Source organism: Drosophila kikkawai, chromosome 2R (genome assembly GCF_030179895.1).
Source record: "Drosophila kikkawai strain 14028-0561.14 chromosome 2R, DkikHiC1v2, whole genome shotgun sequence".
In the NCBI taxonomy this organism is placed as follows: Eukaryota; Metazoa; Arthropoda; class Insecta; order Diptera; family Drosophilidae; genus Drosophila; species Drosophila kikkawai.
In genome coordinates, this window is record NC_091729.1 from 2,093,125 (window position 1) to 2,108,071 (window position 14,947).

Here is a 14,947-nt window from a genome sequence, read left to right on the forward strand (position 1 = left end):
GATGTACTCTCGGTCCCAGCGACGCGCCGTGCACGGGAAGCCAGTGCGGTCGGGTCGCTGCGGCGGCTGGTGTAGAAAAATTCTTACGACGGGCTTGGGCAGAGGAGTGGGTGTGCTCTTAGTCGCGGCGGCACGCTGTGCGCGGAAAAGGCAGTGCTGGCGTGAAGCTGCGGCTGCGGGCACGGAAAGGATCCCTAATCTGGGCGTGGACGGAGGAGTAGGTGTACTCCCAGTCGTGGCGGCGCGCTGTGCATGGAAAAACCTGTGCTAGCGTGACGCTGCGGCTGCGGGCACAAAAGGGGGCACGTAGGAACGAAGGAAGACTGGACGACAGCAAATACGTGCGGATGGAAGTTCCGAAACGCAATATTTGTGGCGTCAGCGTGGCAGGGAACAGGGGAACCTGAAACAGGGTCCAGACTACACGAGGAATACGACCAAGGGCGGATTTGGTTGTTAGTTTTATTACTTGTTTGGTTATTCTGAGCCCTACTACTGCCTTACAGAAAGTGAGAAGCCTGCAACTTACGGTTATGGCCCACGTGTCGAGGGGCGTGAAGCGTCGGATGGCGTTTCTTTGCTTCCAAAAATCAGCGCGTGGGTTCGGGATTTCTTGTCGCTAGCTCAAAGGGATCGGCGCGATCGTTGGCGTGGGTGCGTTGTCAAACTTATTCGCGGAGCACGGCGTTGGGCACGTCTAACAGAGACGAAAGTTGCAAGCGGTAGAGATCGAGTCCCGGAAAACGCGTGCTGTCATAGCTTTCGTGAACTTTGGTTCGAACCAGTTCACCGCGATCCGAACTAGTTCGGACTAGTTCGACTATTCGATTGTTTTCCCGGTTCGGCGAATTCTAGGGTGCCGAACTTAGCTTATGGTTTTAAATTATTTATTTTTACATTAAGGATACTACAAATCTTCGTCTGGTAAGGCTTCATTGCCGACTTAGTTTTAATTTATTAAAATATCTACACGGCTCCAGTGCCGACTTAACTCTACTGCTTAGTCTATAATGTAGTGATAATGGACTTATTATTTTAGTTCTTAATTTTAAGTAGATGTTGTGCGCCTTTCCGAATAAAGGCGTCACACATTACTTAAATCTTTTTCAAGGTTGGCACGCAGCTCTGCCGGTGTACGAGCGATTTTTTTCATCATACCATAAGAACGCCGCTCGTTACCAAGCTGGCTTTGATCAAATGAGTCCATCCATCCATTCTTCAGCAAGTATCTGCTTACGTAGATTTAAATGGTAACACGCTTTTGGTTACGCGATTAGTTTTGATTAATAACGCTTTATTAGTTATCCGATGATGCGTTATTGAAACGCGTTATTTGGGATTTTCACAGCACAATAATGAAGTTTTTCATTTCTGCACAATGTTTACAAATAGTTCTGCAGCTATTGAGCCACTATGAAGATCCAATGTGATCAGCGGAGCACAGGAGATTTGTTTTTTACCTGAACTTGCAGGACTTGTCCAATTCTAACACGCGAACTGTGACCTGCCACCTGCCCTGCAACTTTTGCCGGGGCACGTAAGAGCAGCTGATCTTGGTTAATTTACACACTAGACGAACCAGAGTTTACCACAGTTATACACTTTTTGCGGCCGGAACGAGCTTCACAAAGATTTACTCTAAAGAAGCTGAAACATGCTTTCAAAAAGGGGGCTACAAACATTTATGGTTTTGCACATATATTACAAATACAACATCTACTCACAGGTCCTTAAAGTGGTCAACTCCACTCTCAAGTCCGAATTAATAACTGTCGAGGAGTGCTTGAGTGTCCTTGAGTGTGGAAGTCCTTTGCGTAAAGCTACCAGTTAATGGTAGTTCCATTTTTATTACATATTCCTACATTCTTCTATTGTCGGAATTTCCTATTTATTGAAACCATCTTTCTAAAAGACTTTCGGAAAGGGACCACTTAGTTAGAAGTTCTTGATGATCTTGATTCGGTCACTAGATAAGCCCACTAATACACTTCTTACCCCAACACATCACAAAAAATGTCGTTTACCAAAGAGCACTTCAATGAAACGGATATATTGCCGAAGGTAGCGAAACGGAGTTCGCCGGGCCTACTAGTTTGAATATATTACTATCGATAGAAAACAACAGTTGAAAATATTCTTAATTTGCAGCAACGTTTTGTTGCTTTCGAAAAGCTTTACAGAAATGAACCACCAATTATCTTTAACGGATTGGACTTTCTTGACCTCCACAAAGGATCCCTCAGATATCGTTAAGCGTTAATACGACATAATGTACACAGTTTTCAACATGTATGTCCCTTCATTTCCCTCACCAGAAGTTTCTCATAAGCCCCATTGGTTTTCTCGTCGGCTTTTTTTATTCAAAAAATCTGAAGTCCAGACTGGTCTTACAAGTCGACCATTCGAGATATTTAACTGCTCGTACAAATTTCCTAGCACACAATTCTGAATGCTACAGAAACCACTTATATCGGTGCAAAATGGAGTTTCAGGCTAACCCGAAGCAATTTTACGCTTTCGTAAACTCGAAACGGAAATCTCAACAATTTCCATCATGTCTTCATTTCGATAATTCCTCCGCTTCCAATGAGCCTGATATCGCGAACCTGTTCGCAAAATTCTTCCAGACTACATACTCACAAATTAATTTCGATAATAACTCAGAGTATTCTTTTCCACTCCCCCACTCCAATTGCATTTTTATACCCTTGCAGGGTATTATAATTTCAGTCAGAAGTTTGCAACGCAGGACGCGTTTCCGACCCTATAAAGTATATATATTCTCGATCAGCACCAATAGCCGAATCGATCTAGCCATGTCCGTCTGTCCGTCCGTCTGTCCGTCTGTCCGTTTCTACGCAAACTAGTCCCTCAGTTTTAAAGCTATCTAAATGAAACTTTGCATATAGTCTTCTATATACTCTCACTGCTATATATGTCGGATCGGACGACTATATCATATAGCTGCCATACAAATGTTCGATACAACGGGCCGAATCGGACGACTATATAATATAGCTGCCATACAAATGTTCGATACATTTTTAGAAAAAAAATTATAAATTAGCTGTTTTTTAATATTATTACATACTTTTTGAGATATAGCCATTTTATATTATTCCAGAATTTTGGTAAAAATTTTATGAAAATCGGACCACTATATATTATAGGTGCCATAGGAACGATCGGGAAATTTATCGAAAAAAAATTATAACTTCGTTGTTTTTCAACGTATTTTCATCTACTCTGAGATATGAGCTTTACTTATTATTATAGAATTTTGGTATAAATTTTATGAAAATCGGACAACTATATCATATAGCTGCCATAAAAGCGATCCGTAGATGTAGGAGAAAATGTAAAGCTGGGAATGTATAACTGTAACTGTCAAACTGTAAACATAATAAGTATAGTTAAAATGTTATGAAACTCTGTTAATTGTCTGTTTTCGGCATTATAATTTATAATATAAATATGAAAACCAATCTGCAAGGGTATACAAACTTCGGCGTGCTGAAGTTAGCTTCCTTTCTTGTTATGCCTGTAATCAGCGAAGATGATGTTATTCATAATCTCAGAACAATCAAACTTTCCTTCTCCTCTGGTCCAGATCTTGTACCTAGCTGCGTTCTGAGAAATTGTGCCAGCTCATTATGTAGACCACTGTCTAAACTTTTTCAGTTATCACTTCAGCATTAGTTTTTCCCCGAAGTTTGAAAAGAATCTTATATCATTCCGCTTCATAAAAAGGGAAGTAAATCTAATATTGAACACTAGAGAGGAATAGCAAAACTTAGTGCGATTCCCAAATTATTCGAATTTCTAATTACTACTCAGCTTCAGCACCAATGTAGCTCAATAATGTCCCCCTCACAGCATGGCTTCATGAAACGTAAATCAACGTCTACAAATCTCCTTGAGTTTGTTGCTGTCATTAGAAACGCGTTTAAAAATAACACCCAAACCAATGTTATCTTCACAGATTTCAGCAAAGCCTTCGATTTGGTGAATCATCAGTTACTGCTGAAGAAACTTTGTCTTTTGGGTTTTCCGGTTACGTTGATCAAGTGGATTTCTACTTATTTGTCGAACCGTACTCAAAGAGTTGCATTCAAGGGTTCATTCTCAAACCTTGTTCACGTGACTTCTGGTGTTCCTCAAGGGAGCCACCTCGGTCCTCTTCTATTTGGCATTTTTATAAATGATCTGCCCCAAGTTATTCTCCACTCTTACGTGATGATGTACGCTGATGACGTTAAACTATGTTTGCCTCTTGTAAATCTTGACTCTTCTCAGCTTTTGCAAGCTGATTTAAACAACATGTTGTCCTGGTGCACTCACAATTTGTTGTTTCTTAACAACTCTAAATGTAAATACATGTCGTTTTACCGCAGAAATTGTTTCCATGCTATTTCTTAGGCACGAGTGTTCTTGAACGTATCCACTCTGTAACGGATCTTGGTGTTCTATTTACCCACGACTTGAGCTTCACCGATCACATCGGTATAATTGTTGGTAAAGCATAGAGTGACTTTGCTTTCGCAAAACGATGGTCTAAGGAATTCGATGATCCCTACACTACAAAACTCTTATATATATCTGGTTCGGCACATACTTGAATATTGTTCATGTGTATGGTCCCCTCAATATACAAAGTATCAGGACCTTATTGAATCGGTACAGAAACAATTCCTTTTATTCGCTCTTCGGGGTTTAGACTGGGACCCACATCGCCGCCTTCCCCCTTATGCTGACAGACTACGCCTTCTGGACTTGCCCTCTCTTAAGGATCGTCGGACCTGCCACGGCGTGATGTTCCTTTATAAATTAATAAATGGACATATTTTTTCCAGTAAGCTTCTTAATCAAATACGTTTTTCAGTTCCTTCTAGGCCATCACGTTACTTTCGGCCTATAACTTTGGATATTTGTAAAACTAATTTCGAGGCACACGATCCTGTTCGCGTTTTATGTTCGCTTTACAACGACTTGTACTCTTTGTTATTTTTTGAAATGTCATTAGACTTTAACAAAAATAATATTTTAAGACACCTCTCCTTGCCTCTGACCACCTGATGTGGATCGGAGCATATCATTAAAAAACACTCCTTATCCGGTCTGAGGTAAGGATATGGATTTAAAATGACAGATATTTGCTATTCTTAATAAATAAGTAAATAAAAAATAATAAATAAAAAAGCGCCAACCCGGGAATAAGGATGCTCACACCCTGAAGGCAGGCGTGGTGGAGAAGGACCAAGGTCTGGAAACCATCGTGGATGCCGTGCAGGACCTAGCAACTGGAGCAGAGCATCTCCCAAAAGATCTAATATCCTCTAGAAGAATCCACAGGGCTATAGACTCCTTTGCGAGGATATAAGCACCAGGACCAGAAGGAATATTTCCAGCCATGCTGCAGGTGACCAAGGAAGGGATCACCCCATGGCTCTACGCAATATAAAGAGCTTGTTTAAGCACGGGCTATATATCTAACCAATGGAGGATCGTCCTCCTGCCCAAAGAAGGAAAGTGCAGCCATGTGAGTCCTAAGGATTGCAGACCGGTAAGTCTCACCTCATTTTTTACTTAAAATGCTGGAAAAGCTGCTGGACTTATACATCAGAAGGTAGAACTCAATATCAATGCAGATAAGACGGACCTCATTCTCTTCACCAAGAGATACAAGGTGCCACAATTGATCCTCAAAAAATTAAAAAAAAACAAGCTGACCCCGAAAACACAATTCTAATACCTCGGCGTTGTTCTTGACATCAAGCTGACGTAATAAGCTTATGGAGAGATCCCAGCGGCAGGCACTGCTCTGCATATCAGGGGCGCTGAGGTCAACCCCCACCAAAGCACTCGAAACCATAATCGGTATATATCCCCTAGATATCCAAGCGCAACTGACAGCAGGAAAGGCGGCACAACGTCTGGTTGCATCAGGAAACTGGTCGCTACAAGGTTTCGGGCACAGTTCAATTGGTCGAGACATGAGCAGTACATCTGACTACATGATACCCAGAACGTGCCCGGATAAAAACACAACAGTATTCATGGGACCAAATGACTGGAAGTCAGGCCAGAACCATGCTCAATACTTCAATGTATACACCGATGGCTCCAAGATGGGTGGACAGTCAAGCGGCGATAAGATCCATCATCAGCGGTCAGTTTCAAAAATGTACCGGCAAGCAAGGAGTAACTAGATAGCCTGAGAACAACTAAGTAAGTGAGGATCTACTCAATTCGCATTCTACCTTCATCGAGTGCACACGTGCTTACGGACGACCGCTACGCGGGGTTTATTCTCGAAGTGTTTTTTCATGGTGAAAAAGTAATTTCGGAACTCTAAACTACGTACTGTCAGCTAGGCCAAGCCCTGCAGTGCGTATGACATACGGACACTAGTGCGTGAGACGTGTTTTTGAGCTGCAAAGTTCATTTATATGGTGCCACGCGTAACAAGCTCAAAATAATGAGCGGCGATCAAAAGAATGAGCGTAGAACCTCTGTAAACCAAAGAAACGGCTGTTTCACTTTTTTCTCAACTCGCGATATCGAAGCAGAAAAAACGTCTACAAAGCCCAACCCGGCTCTACTGACCGCCGACGGCACGAGAGCGCGCTCTTGCTCACCCGCCCTACTCATTCCAGCTCCTACATCTTGGAGCTCCCAATGCTAAACCCCACCACCACCGGCTTCGATGGAAGACGCACCAACAACAAGCAGAGCTGCAATTTCTGCAAACGTAGCAAAAGCAACAGCAACAACTAAATCAACGACCAATATTGCGAAATCGGTGCCAACGGCCGCATCGCCAAATTCAATGGTAACAAAAACCGTGAACTCCGAAAAGCAACAAGCGGTTCCGGCCATACAGACTGGCATGGATCGCTACATCCAAATTAAGCGTAAGCTTAGCCCACATAACACGGTTGGTAACAAGCCTAAGATCAACCGTGTCACCAAAAGCTACGACCCAAACAACTCCAACAAATTTTCTCCGCTAGCAGCTGATGAGAATAACCAAGCAGAGCCGGAGCAGGAGACCCAAAAACAGCCAAAGCCCCCACCCATTTATATTAGGGAGAAAAGCTCAAACTCCCTGGTCAACAAAATTGTTGCGCTGGTCGGGGACGGAAACTTTCATGTTGTTCCGCTTATTAAAGGGAACATTTGCGAAACAAAAATTCAAACCAAAACAGAAGAACACTTCCGGGCTGTGTCTAAATACCTGGAAGAATCCAAAAAGAATTTTTACACCTACCAACTAAAAAGCAGCAAGGGACTGCAAGTCGTGTTAAAAGGAATTGAACCAGACGTCGCCCCCTCTGAGATAGTGGAAGCCCTGAAAGGCAAGGGTTTCCTTGCCAAGAATGTCAGCAACATTATAAATAAAAACAAAAAGCCGCAACCACTCTTCAAAGTCGAACTGGAGCCAGAAAGTAAAACCATGAAGAAGAATGAAGTTCACCCGATCTACAAGTTGCAGTTCCTATTGCATCGAAGAATCACCGTGGAAGAACCGCACAAACGCAACGGTCCTGTGCAATGCACAAATTGCCAGGAGTATGGACATACAAGGACATACTGCACCCTTCGGTCAGTCTGCGTAGTCTGTGGAGACTTCCACAATTCCGCACACTGCCCTGCGAACAAAGAAGACCCAAACAAGAAAAAATGCGGAAACTGTGGAGGAAATCACACAGCTGACTACAGAGGCTGCGTGGTCTACAAGGAGCTGAAGAGTCGCATGCGACGAGCAACAGCTACACGCCAACAAAATACACAAAATGTGTATTATAATTCAAAAACTACTCCAGAAGTATTTTTTGCCAAAGCAGCCAGATCCTCTTTTGGTCCGCTAAGTGCCCCCACGGGCATCTCCTACGCTGAAGCTCTTCGAACAGGTATGCAAAACCCTCCCCCCTCAAACTCGGTAAACGCTCAGCAGGCCCCAGGGCAGTCACAAAACAACCTGGAATCCATGATGGTGACCATGCAACAAAGTATGATGGAACTCATGTCATTTATGAAAACGACCATGCAAACGCTTGTCCAGAATCAGAATATGGTGATACAGTTGCTTGTAGCACAACAGTCGAAATAATCAATGTCTAATCTACGTATATCCACGTGGAATGCCAATGGCGTCTCACGGCATAAACTTGAACTAACACAATTCCTAAATCAAAATCACATCGACGCCATGCTACTGGTTGAAACGCACCTCACAAGCAGATACAACTTTCATATAAGAGGTTATACCTTCCACCGCACAGATCATCCAGATGGTAAAGCCCACGGCGGGACCGGCATCCTCATCAGAGAACGCATCAAACACCATTTTCACCAAAGGTTTGCAACAAATTACTTGCAAGCTACGTCCATAAAAGTGCAGTCAGGTAACGGCAACCTTTGCATTGCTGCTGTCTACTGCCCACCTCGCTTTACAATATCTGAAGGTCAATTCTTGGATTTTTACAACTCTCTTGGAGATCGATTTATAGCTGCAGGAGATTAGAACGCCAAGCACACGCATTGGGGATCCCGCCTCGTGACCCCCAAGGGAAGACAACTGTATAACGCTCTCATCAATGTGAGAAATAAGCTGGACTACGTTTCCCCTGGTAGCCCCACTTATTGGCCCGCAGACCCCAGAAAGATACCCGATCTAATTGAATTCGCGGTGAAAAAAAACATCCCACGCAATTTAATAAACGCCAAGGCCCTTCCAGACCTTTCTTCAGATCACTCGCCGCTGTTGACAACCCTCCTTCAAAGCCCAGAAACTACGGATCGCCCCGATAGGCTGACGTCGCACAAAACCAATTGGATGAAATACAAAAAGTATGTGAGTTCCCACATTGAGCTAGCCCCCCAGCTCAATACTGAAACCGACATCGACTCCTCCACCTCCGCACTGGAAAAGGTACTTGTGACTGCAGCCAGAATCTCAACACCACAACAGACGGATGTGCAAAAAAACAAATTCAAAACGAACCAGCAAATTGAACAGCTTATCCAAGAAAAGAGGCGTCTGCGACGGGCAAACCAATAGATCGCCATGCTCAAAGCAACGTCTAAATGAAGCCACACGCAAACTAAGCCGGGCCCTGAAGCAAGATGCCGAAAAAGCACAATTAAGATATATTGAAAAACTCTCGCCAACCAGCACAAAACATCCCTTATGGAGAGCTCACCCAAATTTAAGCTCACCGGCTGAAACCATCACCCCGATAAGAAAGTCATCTGGTTGCTGGGCCCGCAGCGACAAAGACAGAGCCGAAACTTTTGCCTCACATCTCCAGGGCGTTTTCCAGCCGAACCCTGCTGCAAATCCATTTGAACTGCCGCAAATCCACACCGAAACGGAATCTACTCCAGCATCATTTCGTCCGAACCAAATAACGAAGGTCATCAGGGAACTGAAGCCGAAAAAGGCTCCCGGCGATGACCTAATAACTCAAAAAATGATAATTGAACTTCCGAATTGTGCTATTGAGGTTATCTGTAAAATCTTCAATGGGATCATAAGACTCGGCCATTACCCAACAAAATGGAAAAAATCTATAATTATAATGATACCGAAGCCCGGAAAATACCACACGATTCCGTCATCTTACCGACCAATAAGTCTATTATCATGCTTGTCCAAGTTATTTGAAAAATGCCTACTAAAGCGCATAATTCCTTATCTGGGAGCTCACAACATCATCCCAGCCCATCAATTTGGCTTCAGAGAAAAACATGGAACTATCGAGCAAGTTAACAGAATAACATCAGAAATTCGCACAGCCTTCGAGAATCTAGAATATTGCAGCGCGATATTTCTCGACGTTTCTCAAGCATTCGACCGCGTCTGGCTCAACGGCCTCATGCACAAAATAAAAACACTTTTGCCGGTATACACACACAAATTACTTGAGTCGTATCTCTACAACAGAGTCTTCGCAGTGAGGTGCAACGCAACAACATCCGGCACCTATGCAATCGAAGCTGGAGTTCCACAAGGAAGCGCACTTGGGCCAACCCTATTTGTCCTATACACAGCGGATATCCCCACAAGCGACCAGCTAACACTATCCACTTTCGCTGACGACACTGCGATCCTCAGCCGTTCCAGATGTCCAGTCCGGGCAACAACCCAGCTCGCCAACCACCTCAAGGTAGTCGAGAAGTGGCTATCTGACTGGCGTATTAAAATAAATGAACAAAAGTGTAAGCACATAACGTTCACTCTCAACAGACAAACATGCCCCCCGCTCTACCTGAACAGCACACTGATCCCCGAAGTCAACGTGGTAACGTACCTGGGCGTCCACCTGGACAGACGCCTAACATGGCGAAGACATATTGAATGCAAGAAACTTCATCTAAAACTAAAAGCCAGCAGCCTCCACTGGCTCATAAACTCCCGATCGCCACTGTGTCTGGACTACAAGGTCCTGCTCTACAACTCCACACTAAAGCCAATATGGACGTATGGCTCCCAGCTCTGGGGGAACGCGTGCAGTACCAATCTAGACATTATACAGCTCGCCCAATCAAAAATCCTGAGAACCATCACTGGGGCACCATGGTATATTCGCAACGAACACATCCACAGGGATCTCGGCATTCCTGCAGTTAAGAACGAAATATAAAAACAAAAAGCGTCCTACAAGGAAAAACTCTCCACCCATCCAAATCCTTTAGCAAGGGACTTGATAGGAGTTTCCAGAAGAAGCCGCCTACTATGTAACGACCATCCAACCCAGCCATAATTAGTCAGGGCCATTTACTCTGTACCAGTCTCATGACTGCTAGTTAGGTAGTATTGTAAGATTTGATACACTTATTGTTAGTCTCATAAATGAGAAGATTCAATAAATAAAAGCAAAGCCTAAAAAAAAAAAAAAAAAAAAAAAAAAAAAAAAAAAAAAAAAAAAGTGAGGATCTATTGAGTTTCCAGCCACCAAGGCATAGACGGTAACGTGACCGGGGACGAACTTGTAAAGGAAGGCGTTGGACTGGCGACTGAAAGAGCAGAAAATGTCCCTGTCTCCCTAAGAACGCTCCAAAGCGAGCTGGAGAGACGGGCTGACGCAAGGGCAAAGAGCAGGTGGAAGAGTAATTCCGCAACCTGCAGAATATCGAAAATCATGTACAAAAAGCACAACTCACCCACTACGCTCTGCATCTTCCGTGAAAGGACTGCAGAATGTTAGTGGGTATTCTAACAGATCGCTGCACATGCAGTCAAGCTGGGTATTACCGACAACGCCAAATGCCGGAAATGTGAGAGAATGTATATTTAGTACCGATTTACTTCTTAAATAAACATCCCGACGCACGTCGCGTAAAAACCCGAAAGTCCACGTGTCTTTTCTTATCGAGTGCATTTCAGCTTAAAGCTACCTTCTTCAAACAGCCTATAATTACTATTCTTTATAATACATAAATAAATAACTTACTATTTATTAACACCCAACGATGTATAAATAAATATACCAGAAATTAAATAAATATATGTGCAACAATTTGTTAAATAAATATGATCGTGAATAAATATATAAATATGCAATAAATAAATAAATACGCAACAAATAAATAATTAAATAAATATACCATACATGCTACAGATAAATAAACAATTTTCCATACATAACTAAATATTCAGTTAATTTATTACTTTATTTTCTGTCTAATTTTCAGAGGGAGATGGTGTGACCCATGCCGCGCAAAATAGGAATAAAAATAGAAATAAGGAGTAGAAACCACGCGAAATAAATGAAGAAAACAAGGGATAAGGGAAAATAGACTACGATAATGGATAAGGATAAACAAGGAAAGGTAATGAACAAACAAAAGAAGAGAAGCGAACGATTAAATTCAAATTCAAAAGTCCGCGCGCGCGCTCCATCTCGCACGGGCATACTGGACCGCGCCAGAGCCGGCCACAATAAGCCGGGCAAATCCAGCATAGGCGATTGGACGCACTGGACCACGCCACGGCCTATATAAAGCGGGTCACAGCCCAGAGAAATCACTTAGCAGTCGATTGCGTTCGGGTCGAGTTAAGCCCTCCAGTAATCAACCGCAAAGTCACTTTTTCGCGAACAAGTTAACCCAGGTACATTGTAGTTAGTCCCCGTAGTTTCCCCGCTAACACCTCTAACCATAAACCGATAACCCTGAATGTAACCATTACGTTGAATAAAGGATTTCGCCTCCAAGATGATTCCAAAAGCCACCTTCACCAGGAAAACCCAATGATCTGCACAAAACTACTTTGACAACATGAAAACGACAGACTATTTTAATAAAATTTGTATTTCCATGTGTTCTTCTTGTAATCCTTGCACGGATTGGTGACTAAAATGGTGCCAATCCGCCATTTCCACAACCAGATGCCACCACCTCGCCACCGCAGAACCACTGTGAAATGTGTTCGGCAGCCATTGTTCGCCTTCCTGCGGAACAAGCCTCCCATCATGACAAAAAAACCAATATACAACAAATACCTATGCCTTGACCAACCCCCAGGTCATAGGTGGAGTTGCAGACCGTACAATAGGCCTCGCAAGCCACCGTTCGTGGGGGCTGGATGGCCTGACAAGCCGTTGTTTTCCCTCTAGTCTTATTTGTTTTGTTGGGCGCCATATTGTAACGGAACTACATTCTACTCCTGGGCAACGCTGGGCTAGCTCAGGATGCCCAGGGCGGGTTCGACCCGATGCCCACAGTCCGCACAATTTGATACCGAAAATATTGGACGTCTCGGAACTATCACCACTATCAAAAACTCACATCACTAAGAAGCAAAACAAAAATAAACAATCAAAACGATTTTGAGAAAACATTTTTGGGACGGAATTGTTGGCTTTGATGGATCCGCCATGACGCACCAACCCCCAAGTACCCCTTTCCTACCTCGGGTCCCTGCTGGAGCTCCAATATGTTAGAAACCACATGGGTGGGTCAATTCGATGTTTTAATCTTGTTCGGAAAATTTACAGCACTTGTGTTGTTCTAATCTCGGACCTGTTTTCGGATACGCGGAAGACAAGACTTACTTGCAGGAGAAGCGGCGCTGTTTTGATCGCGGCCAGTATGGGCGACAGCGCGGCGGCTGACTGCTACAGCCAGTTTTAGGTGGCTGCTGGCTTTTGTGCCTACCAAGGCGGCGGCGAGTGCCAAGGAAATAAAATAATGGTCACTTAGGTTAAGGCCGGCCGGTTTACGGCGGCGGTCTCCCGGAACGGACTCGCCAGCTTTCCGTAGTCCTCCCGGTAGATATCAGCCCGTTGGCGGCTGGCGACGGCACGGTGGCTTCCAGATTGAGTTAAAACACCTATACAACAATAATATATATATATATATTGTGTCCAATGATTATGTCCCGGTCACGCAGGAAGGAAACTTTCTTGAGCAACTTTTTTTTCTTGTTTTATTTTACTTCTCAGGTTTTTCTTTCTTTTTTCCTTTCCCAGATTTTTTGTGCTGCTGACCGCCTTGCTTCTCGCTAACCTTTTGCCATGCCTCCCTTCTGCCTCCCTGTACAATCTCGGTCCGTTGCCCGAGTTCCCACTTCGGTAAGCCGTTCTTTGGCGCTCAGGGCAACAGTCGAGTCCAACGGTAAAAACCCTGTTTCCTGTTCGCTTAATTTAAAACGGCAGTGAAGTTAGCAAAAGTTTAAATATTTTGGCTTTTTACAACTTAAACTTCGAACGACTTTTTGAAAAGAACAATGGATTCCGCATTTCCTTCTAAACAAATCAGAAGTCGCAGTCAACCATATTCTTAAATCAAAAAGTAAAAAAATTAAAAATAAATTAGTCGCCTTTTTTCCATTTTTTGTCATGCAGAAAATTGTGGAAAAAATGGATACCTGACAGCGATTTACCTATACAAGCCCAAACCAAAGTGCCGTTTTTTTCGGTTCTTTAATAGTTTATGAATGTATCTGTAGCAAGCAGCCCCACTAACCATATTCTTAAATCAAAAAGTAAAAAAATTAAAAATAAATTAGTCGCCTTTTTTCCATTTTTTGTCATGCAGAAAATTGTGGAAAAAATGGATACCTGACAGCAATTTACCTATACAAGCCCAAACCAAAGTGCCGTTTTTTTCGGTTCTTTAATTGTTTATGAATGTATCTGTAGCAAGCAGCCACACTAACCGATGTAGCAAGCAGCCACACTAACCGATTGTAGAAGACAGTCACACTACCCTATACATTGACACATTTATTGTACACATACACACTTAGTTATAAGCATACACCAATACACTCAAGAAATAGGCCAAGGAGAGAATGGAAGACTGAATAAAGAACACTTCGTTTGCGACCACTGAAGAGAACAGTAACGTGCCTCCTACATAGTATCTATCATTTAAAGTAAAAACCATGACCATTGGTTTTATGGTTTTTGTGTAATATTACCTGAAAGTCGGCAAATTTACTCATTTTTTGGTATGATGCAAAAAACGAAAGAAAGTTCAACTTTGAATGCTCATATCTTCTACAAAAAAATCTTAAAATTGATTTTATTGCAGATTTTAAATCCTTGGGAAGTTTCCTGTCGAATAAGTAAGGTTAAATTTGCGTCGTTGCGAACATGACTTTTTCGATTTACGTAACGCTAATTGTTCGAGAGGCGCTACTGTGCGCCGTAGAAACTTCGTTAAGGACCATATGTCAAGTCCATCAGGATCTGATCCGGCCGTTTTGGGGAAAAGAGGAAGAACAGAATACGAAAGCTGTTCCAAACTTCTTTCCGCGTCAGTTAACAGTGCCACTACCTCGGAAGAGCTCGAGTCCAAACCAGGTACCGTAAAAAATGATTTTTTTTATTATTCAAATGTAAAAATCGACACAATTTATGATTTTTTTCTACTATCATCAAAGATAATCATTATTTTATGTTAGCATCGACCTATATTTGTAAGCATTCGTAAT

The 14,947-nt window shown here is 42.9% G+C and overlaps 2 protein-coding genes across 19 annotated transcripts in view; one reads left to right on the top strand and one right to left on the bottom strand.

Annotated features, from left to right (window-relative positions):
• The window catches only part of LOC108081755 (transcriptional regulator ATRX homolog), a 596,348-nt gene that overhangs the window by 285,917 nt on the left and 295,484 nt on the right, over positions 1 to 14,947 (bottom strand). The gene's annotated exons all lie outside the window — the stretch shown is intronic.
• The window catches only part of LOC138927962 (uncharacterized), a 65,235-nt gene continuing 64,632 nt past the window's right edge, over positions 14,345 to 14,947 (top strand). Inside the window, exons 1-2 of the mRNA XM_070283647.1 lie at positions 14,345 to 14,386; positions 14,545 to 14,816. Coding sequence (XP_070139748.1) covers positions 14,607 to 14,816 — 210 coding nt within the window. The 5' untranslated portion in view covers positions 14,345 to 14,386; positions 14,545 to 14,606. The remainder of the gene's footprint in view (positions 14,387 to 14,544; positions 14,817 to 14,947) is intronic.